This window comes from Eurypyga helias, unplaced genomic scaffold (genome assembly GCF_000690775.1).
Source record: "Eurypyga helias isolate BGI_N326 unplaced genomic scaffold, ASM69077v1 scaffold2813, whole genome shotgun sequence".
Lineage (NCBI taxonomy): Eukaryota > Metazoa > Chordata > Aves > Eurypygiformes > Eurypygidae > Eurypyga > Eurypyga helias.
Window position 1 is genome coordinate 51,763 of NW_010242924.1, and position 11,482 is coordinate 63,244.

Consider the following 11,482-nt stretch of genomic DNA (forward strand, 5'->3'; position numbering starts at 1 on the left):
AGCCGCTGGGAGACTGCTGGAATTTCGATGAGTTAATCTCATCACTTTATCACAGGGCACTTACAGAAATTACAGGGAGCTGTGAGCAGCTCACTGTGCTGGCAGCCAGCCCCAGGACCCATAAAAGAAATTGAGACACAAAAAAAAAAAAAAAGGCAGAGAACTTTGTTAAAGTTTTGGAGATGATAGTTTTTCTTGGATGAGTTCTGCTTGGGTAATGCTGATTGTGCCTTCCCTGGTGATGTCCCTGTTTCCTGCAATAATGGCAGGTGTTGCCCCCAGCTGTAGCTCTCAGTCTGTGCAGCACAGAGCAGGTTTTGGGGTCTGATATGAAACTGTCTCTTTGGCAGCATTGTCTCGTGTGAAGAGGGTATGGTGGGCATCACCTCTAGCGTTTGCTCCTGTAGAGAGGGCTGTAAGACACAGCTACTGGTGCATTCTGCCTTTAGACCAGGCACAGTGTGTGGAAGTGGCACATGAGGTGGTGCAATGTGAAGGCAGTAAACATGCTGAATGGGATGTCCCACTGGTGCTGGGTGTGTTTTTTCACCTGTGCTTACCAGCAAACCACGTGGCTGCTGCACTACGTGGTGGCCACTGCTTTGCCGTTCAGGAAGGGGAGCTTGCCCAGTGCCCGCCCGCCCTGCTCTGGCTCTGCTTCTGTGACAGTCACCATCCCAGTACAGAAGTGCCTTTAAGAACTGCTTATTCGAGCTGTACATACAGCGTGTATATGGTAACCAGTACCTACACCTGCCCTGACACTATCACGTTTAGTTGTGATGAGGGTTTTGTAGACCATTTCCAGTCTTTGTTTGTCAAGGGGTCTGTGAGCTGGAGGCATGGGGAAGCTGGGGGATCTGCTTGACACAGTGTAGAGGGACCCTGAGCTGCCAGTTGAGAGTTGTCACTGCTTCTCACTGCTCTAAGGGCTCAGTGCCCTTGGGGTAGTGTCTCTGCATTAGGAGACAAATCTTTGGCCCTGGGACCATAAAACATGAAGTCTTGCATCTGTCCAGAACTCTGGTCCTGGCTTTGTTGAGAAAGGTGATCACTGAAACTAAGGCAAAACATTCCAAAGTGAGACTCTGTTCAAGTTTTATCCCACGTTTGTTCCTGCTCTGTTCCTTCCTGTGTGGGGCACAGCAAGTATCTGATCATGAGGTCAGGGCCTCCGTACTCATGAGTTTGGAATGTGCTGGAGTGCTGTGCCTAGAGAAGGAGTTTGTTTATTACCTTGAGATGAAGCCTGAATCTCAATTTCCAACTGAGAACCCTGATACATTGTTGGCTATTGAAATTCAGGTGCTGTACAATGACAAAACACAGTCTGAATGGAGGCAACTTGTGCAGCACACTCTGCTCCTGCAGACAAACTGTGGTTTTGGGGCAGATGAGCAATGGTGAGGAATGGGGTGGCTAGGCTGGAGTTTAGGGGCAAGTTGGAAGACTTGAGACAAAACAAGAGGCAGGAGGTAGCAGACAGATCAGCCATAGGCTTTGGGGGTTGTGTTCTCCTGGGGTCTCAACCAGCACAGGCCAAGTATAGTGAGATAAATCAAATGGTGCTTTCTTCCTTTTGAATCTCTGCTCTGCCTTTCCACTCTGATTCTCAATGGGCTTTCCAGCTGCTTAGTTATCCCCAAGGTCTAATCACTACCTTCAGAGTTTGGAATGTATCAGATTGTTGGTCTTGATTTAGAGGAAGGAAGGGTCTTGCACAAGAACATAGAAATCCATTACAGGAGTAGGAATGAAAATCAAGTCCAGTCCCAATGCTACTAAACTGTAAGCTCTACTTTCATCTCATGGTATACCAAGCCCATACTGTGTGTTCTCTCAGCTCTTACCTCCGGTCCTTCCTACAGCTCTGATTGAACTCTTGAATCTCAATTTCCTGCTCTAAACCACCAAACCAACTTTTCCATTCCTCTGAGCTGACTGTAGATCTTAGAATCCTTTTCAGAGCTGCCTGATTTACCCAGTAGCTAGACTGCCTTCAGTGTATTGTCACTGTCAATGCATCACTGTCAGCCTTAGATTTCCAGTCCCGCTCCACAGCAAACATTGAATAGCCCTCTTCAGAAACTTTACCTCCAAAGTGAATGGCAGGCTGGAGACAGCCATTTGTTTTTTGTCTTCTAGGACTAAATTATTGTTGTATTGTACTGTGATCCCGCATAATTCCACTTACAACCTCATATCAGACCCTTGCACCCACGTTTTAGTTACATTCTTGGCTTATGATAGAATACAATGTGACCAGAAATAAATTTGGGATGCTTCTTTCCCTGTTTTGTCTCAGAGGCAGTGTTGTGAGGTGATGAGAAAGAAATGCTGATGCTCTGTGCAGAGGGGTGAGAGGCAGGTGCACAAGGACTAAAAAAGTAAAACTGGAAAGGTTTGCCTGTGTTCATTTTACAGAGCATTTTATTAATCTTTCTCAATCCAGACCTACTGCTTCCCCTGCTACCTGTAGTACGCCAGCTGGCACGAGGAAGCAAAGGTAGAAATGCCATGTTTGAGCTCTCTTGTCCCCCAGGTGACATGTCCTCCCCATGGAGTAAGACTGGCAGCAAAGGGAATGCTGCTGATGTCTGAACTGCTCCTACTCTCAGCCCTGGACTTCAGGGAACAGGCCAGGTTATAAGGGATGATGATGTGCCTGGAGGATGTGTTGTGCCTGAAAGCCCAGCACTGCAGTCAGCCCCTTAGATGGACAGATTTCTCCCAATACTTGAAGCAGCATTGCTTTTTTTCCTGAAGTGAATTCTGACAAGTAGTGCTGGGCTCTCAGAGTATGTGTGTGTGCAAATGAGTGAGCAAGCACACAGCATATGCGACTGATGGTAGTGGGAGTAACTGGGCACTTCAGCCTGTCCCTGGATCAGTGGGGGGAACGTGGTTCCTGGGTGACCCTCTCTGTGTTTGATTGCAGGGAATATTGAATACAGCTGCCCGGCCACCAATGAATGTGAGATCACGAAACGGAGGCGCAAGTCCTGTCAGGCCTGTCGCTTCATGAAATGCCTCAAAGTGGGGATGCTAAAAGAAGGTAAGACAGAGTCAGACTGAGAATTGTTCTCTGTCCCAACAGCACCTGGGACTCCGGGCCTTGCAGGATCTCGTAGGCTAACAACGCGCTTGCCCTCTATGGCTTTCTGAAGGTATTGTTTTACAGGCTTTGTAAAAGAGTCAGGATGGCAGTGACCAAGAGGGCGGTCCAGAGAGGAGAGTTGTTCTAGGCAGCACCCTCATGCTAGGATATTACTTCTGGCACTTGTAAATTTGACAAATAACTGGAAATTGGCTGTGCTAGACAGTTTCCCAAAGGAAACACAGGCTGGAGGGTGTTGCTCTTCTTGCCCCCCAGGTCATTTTGCAGTGTTGGGAAGGAGAGGCTCTTGTTTGATTGTCACTGGGTTGGCTGGGCTTCATAAGGGAAGGATGGAGTTAATGCCGAGCTATGGCACAGTGTGCATTGAAGGTCTGTCCCTATTCCCACCCGGGAGACTTTCTGAAGACGGTAGGTAGCACAGGTTTGTCTGGGAGCTGTGGGTCCCCTGCCCTGCATGCTCAACCAGCGTTGTGCTCAGCCTATTGATCTGTTCAGCGTGCCCTGAGGAGTGTTCAGCTTCTCTGTTGTGCTGCTTTTCCTCCCCCCCACCCCCCTCCCAATCCTTGTCCATTCAAGGTGAACCACCGGGAATTCAGTGGCAATTAAACACATTCTTATGGATTTACTTTAAAGCTTTTGTTTCCCTTGGGTCCCTCTGGGAGAGGCATGGAGGGGAGAAGGGGGAAGGAAGGAGAAGTGCTGTGTGTAACCCTCTGCCTGGCAGAGCGTGGTACCTCTGTTTTACCACAAGGAACAGCAGCTGGCTGTGGTCTGCACAAGGAGCCAGGATGCCAGCACGCAGCTTGCTTCCAAGCTGTACCATCGTAGCAGTTGGTGATGAATTGTACCATGTCACTTGAGCGTGTATCGCTTTGCACTAGGGCACTCTCGTTTCTTAAGAGGCAAGTTGATGGCAGTCAGTGTTAAAAATGTAGATTAGATGTTAAACCCTGTTCTGTCCTTTGACAGATGTGTAGTTTCTGTGGTTCAATAGCTGGTCCTGCTAAACCACACCAGTTACCAAGGGGAGGAGATGCAGATGTGTGCAGTGTGGTCCTCCCAGACCTAAGTGTAGAGGTGACAGAGTCAAAGGATCTTGATCCAATGCTGGGAGGGAGGCACCTACTTTTGGTGTTAGGAGTGGGACCGCTGGAAGCCTGCTTGTCTGCATGTGGTATTTCGGAGAGGGGATAGATCCCCTTGCTCACGTGCCAATCACTGGTCAACAGTCACTGGCCATCAGCGTCACTAGTGACACTGGCTGTAGTGGGAGTGCAGGTTGGTAACGTGCTCTAGCCTGCTCTCAGGGATCCCATAAAAGCGCCTGATGTGGCTCCAGTCCCTGCCGAGCAGCAGCGTGTGTCCAGGCTTGCCGACTGCCGGTGTCTGTGTGCCCTGTATCCAAGCAGTTGAGCCTCAGAGCTGGCAGCTGGGGGAGTAGAGTCGCAGGAGCAGGCGCTGGCTCATCCGGCTGTGTGGCTGGGACATCCACTGCTTCCAGTTCTGGGAGTGTGACACAGTCTGGAGCAGGGTCCCGTGAAGGGTTTTGTGGCTTAGCATCCAAGTTGTGTGAAAACAGTTAAGTCTTTCCAGACCTGAATTAAGCTGGAAAGCAGCGTAGGTTCACTCACACTGTGCTGTGTCTGAAGTCCTGAATCCCTTGGGATACTACTCATGGCAAACTGAAATTTGACTCTAAGGCTGCTTTTGTGCTGAAGTGTATTTAGTTATTCATACAGGGATTGATTCGGCATTATTAAAGCCACTGGGGAAGGGTGGTTTGCTATTGATGTTAGTGTATCTGTGATCCTGCCCATAATATTTAGAGCTGTGGAATATACAGTGTAAAGATTTATTGATAGTAATGGAGTGCAAGAACACATGACAATATCAAGAAGAGCAGAGGAGACTACACTAGCAATCCGCAAATAAGATTCCTGTGTCCCGACACGGAGTGGTCAAGTGATGTTGGACAGGCATTTTTTTTTCTTCTTCTTTCTTTTGCTCACTTTCCCGAGCTGAGATATAAGGGTCATACTGCTTTGCTTTGCAAAAGGGTTGTGAGGACCGATTAGTTAACTTTATGTGAAGCCTGGTGGAAGCACAAAGTATTAGTATACAGAATTCAATCAATACGCGTATTTAAAAGCAAAATCCAAAAAGGGAGAAAAATTGTTTTACAGTCTTTGGTCTCCACAGACCAAGGAGTTTCTGGAAAGAACAAATCCATAATTGTTTGACTTGCTCAAAAATGCAGAATTGACAAGGGATTTTGGATTAGAAAAGGTTCATTGGTCTTTTCCGTCTCTGATCTGTCATCCTATTAGCTCATTCATCCCTTTTCTTTGCCAGGGCAGGAGTATTCCCAGCTCTACATTTCTAGTAGTTTAACTTTTTTTAAAAATCCCTCATGTCTTGGTTTCCCCAGAGAGCCTATTCTGCAATCCCCAAGCGCTCATTAGGACAAGATCTGTCTTGATACTTGAACTACGTGAAGGATTTTTTTCCTTTCAGTGGTTTCCCTTCCTACTTTGCCTTGGTGTACCTCTCTCTTCTTCCTTGGGTTCATCCATGGCAGAAGGTTGCTAAGCCAGGTTCTTTCTCCTGCTTGATTACCAGGAGTTTGGAGAAAAACAGTTTTGTGGATAAAGGTGAGATCTAGAAACCAGTTTTTCTCTTGACAGATTTCTCTTTCATGTCCTCGGCACTGGACTGTTAACTTAATGGGGACATTTCTGAGTAAAGAAGCTGTCCTTCCTCTGAAGAAGAGTATGATATTCCATTAGTATGTATTACAGGCTTCATGATTTCTTCTCACTGAGGGAAGATTTTCCTGGATATTGTCATAATACATGATGCACATACCACCTCCTGTCTGCTGGGCGTGTGGCGTGAGCCTGTTCTTCAGGCAGGAGGCACCGGTGTTCAGAGATGGCAAAACCAGGTAGCCATGGCTTCAAGCTTCTGCCTTACGCTTGAAATGCTCAGCTTGATGCTGCAGGAGGGACTTAGGCCCTACCCTGGGGGAGTGCATATGAGGGTCACCAGGCATCTTCTGTCTTCTCTACGTGGGCTGCAGCTGGGCAAACAGCTGTGAATGTAGCCCTTTAAGATCTGGGGAGACTGCCCCTAACACACAAGTGCAGGTTATTCAGGCAATGCCGAGTGAATGAGGATCAGGGCAGGAAGAGAGCCAGTGGAGCAATCAATAGGTATCTCAGATATCCAGGCCACTTTCTTTAAGAGAGCTCCGATCAATGCCTTGCAACGAGGGAACTGCACGGACACCAGAGCTTCGCTGTCTCAGGTTCTCCTGGCGTGACGCTGCAGGGCAGGCGAGACTCGCTGGGGAGAGCGGCAGGCAGAAAGCTCTGCCCATGGAGCCCAACTGGCTCAGATGTCTGAAGTGTTGGCCTGGCTGTCTGTCTGTCTCTCACCTTCTCAGTCCATCTGGAGTGTGCCCCCAGAAAGCATTAATTAGCCCCTCACTAGGAGGCTCAGATAGGAAGCTGCTGAATCTGGAGTCCAGGATTCCAGCGGACTCCAGTCCCAGTGCCCCTGTGGAGGGGCACCATCCCCAGAAAACCTGCGCTCTGCTGCTCTTGGCCTTGCTGGAGCACCAGCCTGCAGGCAGTGGGAGATGGGGCATCTTCACAGCTTTGTCCAGTAGAAGTGCATGCCTCCCTGCTCTGCAGAAATCAGGGAAGCATGAGCAGCCTGTGATACTGCTGATCCCAGATGGAGAGGATGATACCTACATACATGCTGGGCCGGTGGGAATGGCCAGCGAAGGAAAGCACTCCCTGCAACTTGCAGAGGAGAGGCATTGTTCAGAGCTGGGCATCCCTGTCTTTGGCCACACCGTTGCCTTTCTTTGTTCCCAGCACTATGTGTTTTGTGCCTACAATGACCTAAGTGTAGCTCGTTAACTCTGTGCTCTACAAAGTAGATCTAGATCTCCCTGGCTTTCCAGAATGATGGATAGAGAAATTTCAGTGCTTTGGCAGGCCTCTTAAAACCTCAATATACCTTGTCAGTTTGGGGGAGAATATACCCTTGCCATTCACGCTCTAGCCACCCATGGCCTTTCTGTTCTACAGCAAATTGTTTGTCTTCAGGAGGTAGATGTAATTTCAGATGACACATGGCTTGTTTAAGTGGGCTCAGAGGTTTGATTTTGGGCATTGGCTGGTTAAACATGACCTCACAGCCTTGCCCTCCACACCTCTGCTGCCTCTCTGAAGTCACAGTCCTGTGTGTTACCTTGCAGAAAAGCACTGTGATGAGGACGGTGGTGTCAGTCCCCTCTGTGTGTCAGGGTGGTGGGCTAACTTGGGATGACCACCAGGTACCCACCAAGCTGCTCTCGCACCCCCCTCCTCAGCAGGACAGGGGGAGAAGATACGATGAAACAGCTCATGGGTTGAGATAATGACAGGGAGATCACTCAGCAATTACTGTCACAGGCAAACGTCAGCTTGAGGAAAAAGAATTTCATTTATTGCCAGTTAATAAGAGAGTAGGATATTGAGAAATAAAACCACCTTCCTCCCACTTCTGTTTCTTCCCAGCCCACTCACGATGTCTACCTCCTCCCTGCCCCTGAGTAGCACAGGTGGATAAGGACTGGTGATTTGTGGTCAGTTTATAACACTGTCTCTCTTGCCCTTTCCTCCTCACGCCATTCCCCTGCTCCAGCGTGGGCTCCCTCCGATGGGAGACAGTCCTTCCTGAACTTCTCCAATGAGAGTCTTTCCCAGGGGCTGCAATACTTCAAGAACTGCTCCAGCGTGGATCCCTTCCATGGGGTACAGGAACAGCCTGCTCCAGTATGGGTCCTTCATAGGCCACAGTTCCTTGCCAGAAAACCTGCTTCTGTATGAGCTCTTCTCCATGGGCCACAGCTCCTACCAGGAGCCTGTTCTGGCGTGGGCTGTCGACAGGCAGCAGCCTCCTTCGGGGCATGTCCCCCTGCTCTGGCGTGGGGTCCTCCCTGGGCTGCAGGTGGGTCTCTGCTCCACCGTGACCCTCCGTGGCTGCCGGGGCGCAGTCGGCCCCACCATGGGCTGCCCCCCGGGCTGCTGGGGATTCTCTGCTCCAGCACCTGGAGCACCTCCTCTCCCTCCTTACCCACTGACCGTGGTGTCTGCAGGGGTGTTTCACTTGCATTTTCTCACTCCTCCTTGGCAGCTACTGCACCGCATTTTTTACCCTTTCTTGAACGTGTTAACACAGAGGCACCACCGTCATAGCTGATGGGCTCAGCTTTGGCCAGCAGTGGGTCCGTTTTGGAGCCCTCTGGAACTGTGTCTGACATGAGGACAGCTTCTGATGTCTTCTTACAGAAGCCACCCGTGCAGCCAGCCCCCCTGCTATCAAAACCTTGCCATGTAAACCTAGTGCAGGTAGTGCATGAAAGGGAAATATTCTGAGACCATGGAAGCAGGGATGGGGATAACAGGTGCAGTGTGATGGCCCATCAAGGCCTCTTGTTACACAACTGTCTGTGGGTGGAAATGGCAGACAGGCAAGTGGAGGAGGGGCAGTACTGGACATACCAAACCGTACCATACCCAACGGAGAAGGGTATGTTGTCTGGGCATTTAGTCTGTTACTGTTGTGGAAGCTCTGTAGAATATTTTCTTCAATGGATTCCCACGTGTATTGTTTCTAAAGCTGTGTTGTTCCCTGATCTGTTCCCTGTTCTTTGCTGGCATATCTGCAGAGACCCAGATGGAGCATAAACAGTTCTGAAAAGGAAGCAAAGCTGGGTCACTAGTGCTTTCATAAAGTGCATGTGTGTCACGTCAGACAGTGACAAACCAAACAGCAAAGAAAATAACTGCCTAAAAAAATCTCATCCAGTTGTCATCCATTATTCCACCAGCCTTTGAGTCTTGTTTTCCTTCTTAATAGGAATAATGTGTGTTATGTTGCTGAGGATCAGTTGTCTCCTGCTCCCTTGCCCCTGCTGAGATTTGTCTCTTTGCAGTCCTGCTCACAACTGAGACCTAAAAGTAACTTTCTGAGATGTGTGAGTGGCTTCTGCCCAGTTTCTTGCAGACATCACTGGTTGGCTTCCAAGAAAGAGGGCAAAGACTGAAAGGGCCCCCTGGGTGTGTGCCCATGGTAGACCAGGAATACTTCATTTCAGAAAGCAGAAGGTATTTCTGGAGTCCCCCAGATGTACATGCATTTCTTGTGATAAAAGCAGGAGTGGGTATTCCCAGGGTAGGAAACCTGCCCTGGTTGAGGTGCTTTGCCCCACTCTGAATGTCTTTGAAGGCAAGTTGTCCTCTGGCCTAGCCTCCTGGCTCTCAGGAGTCACCCAGCAGCTGTTTCTTGTGTGGCGAGGATGGAGTCTACAATGCAAGGAAGGAAAGTAGAAGAACGTAGTCTTCATCTGGATGCAGAAAAGGGAGGCTCTCTGACAGCAAGAGAGGAGTTATGCAATTATCCAGGAAAGGCATGTGATTTATTTTATCTACATGCCTGTTTCTTCCCAGAAGTGTGTTTGCTGTGGTGTAGTAATCCTAGGTACAACCATTCCTTTCCCAGTCTTTGCTCCTTTGCTCCTAGTGCATTTCTGTAAGAAATGCTAGAGAGCGTGTTAAGATTCAACAGGATAGCCAAATTTTTTGTACAAATCCCCCAAGCTCTTGGACTCCTATCTGTCTAATCTAATTTCTGATGTAGTAATTGCTGGAAGGTGTGGATACTGACACCACAGGGCTAGGTAGTGAAATATGAATGAGAAGTGAACAGAGGAGAGCCACAAAGTTCATTCAGCTCATCTTCCTCTTACTCATTCTCCTTTCCCTCCTGTCCGCAGTGTCTTTGGGAATACCCTGCCTCCCAGGAACCTGCAACAACCAGATAACCCTTGTGCTGCCTAAGATGTCGGCATCTCTGTGAATGTTGGAGGTGGTCCCGACTTCAGGGATGATGGAGCCTGTAATCTGTTCAGGACCCTGGCTGATGGGGAAACCCTGTAGCCAGTGGAACTTTCCTAGTGTTTACTCCTAACTTTTGCCGTTTCCCTTACCAGCTGCAGCCAGTGACTGATGGCGTAAATGTTTCCCAAGGAAACAAATCTGTCAGCCTGGGCAGGCCTGGCTCTGTGAAGATGTGAGTTGGGTGCAGCCATCTAGTATCTAAACAAGGGATTCCAAGCACTGGCCATCTCAAACTACTTCCACTTAGTAACTTTGCCTTCACCCTTCATTAAAATCCAGATAACCGAATCAACAGCAGAGCTCCTTCTCAGCAACATAACCAAATGGAGAGTGTTTTGTTTCTGTTTTTAAGGGAGGGATCTCTCAGTGGAGCAAAGTGTTTCCAGCAACCTCTGCCCTCTCCCTCCTGGCCCCATCCCTGCTTCCAGACCATGTGTTCTCAGAAAGATATTTGATTTCAGTGAAAGCTCAGCTGACATCCCTGCAATATGCTCAGGCTCTTGCATTGTGCTTCCTGGGAAGGATGAGGGCTCCTCCGGGATTCTGGGTAATTGGGTTAGTGGCCAGCTCATGTCAGGAAATTAAAAGGCAGCCCCGATCAGGTTGCTGCTGTATGTGATTTAATGGCTTTGTATTTATAGAGTATTCTGCCTCCAGCCGGTGCCAGAAGTATCACTATTGGAGGCATCCAAATGAAAAAAGAGAATGAAAAAGGATTTTTCTTTCTCTAAAATACCTCTGTTTAAAAACAAACAGGCAACCCCCTGTCCTTTGACACAGGATCTCCAGGTGCAGTGAGTGCACCTCGATGTCTCCATCATCCACACCCAAGTATTTTCCAAGGCACAAACTGAGCAGTTGCAGCGCGTCTGGAGCTGGGCTGGGTGATGGTGTGACACGGAGCATGTGCTGCCTTTGGCAGGGCGATGGTAGTTCTCCAAAGGAGCTGGGCTGGGTGATGGTGTGACACGGAGCATGTGCTGCCTTTGGCAGGGCGATGGTAGTTCTCCAAAGGAGCTGGGCTGGGTTATGGTGGAACACGGAGCATGTGCTGCCTTTGGCAGGGCGATGGTAGTTCTCCAAAGAGGAGGCTTCCAGTGGATGGGCTCTCCACAAAGCACACGTTGGGCTGATGGTACTTGGTATCTGTTTTCTGGCCGTGAGACTGATGCATCCAGGACCCTCCTCACACCTTCTGCCATATCCAATGGTTTATGAATCCGTATAGTTTGGTTCCTCCCATTCATTTCGAATTATTAATCTGCCAAGGTTCTTGCCATACGTAACTAAATCTCCATGCTATCAAACATGAAGTCCAGGCTCATGGATGTATACGTTTCTGTGGATTCAGAGAGGCATCACTGCCACACAGGTTTATGATACGTGCTCTGTGCATTCTGTCAGCAGG

General features: G+C 49.0%; 1 protein-coding gene across 2 annotated transcripts in view; it reads left to right on the top strand.

The window, feature by feature from the left end:
* ESRRB (estrogen-related receptor beta) overlaps positions 1 to 11,482 on the top strand; it is a 39,700-nt gene that overhangs the window by 8,563 nt on the left and 19,655 nt on the right. Inside the window, exon 2 of one of the 2 annotated variants that reach the window (XM_010149208.1) lies at positions 2,939 to 3,055. The exons of the other annotated variant lie outside the window; for it this stretch is intronic. Within the exon in view, the coding sequence (XP_010147510.1) occupies positions 2,939 to 3,055 (117 nt within the window). The remainder of the gene's footprint in view (positions 1 to 2,938; positions 3,056 to 11,482) is intronic. 2 annotated transcript variants of the gene reach the window in all.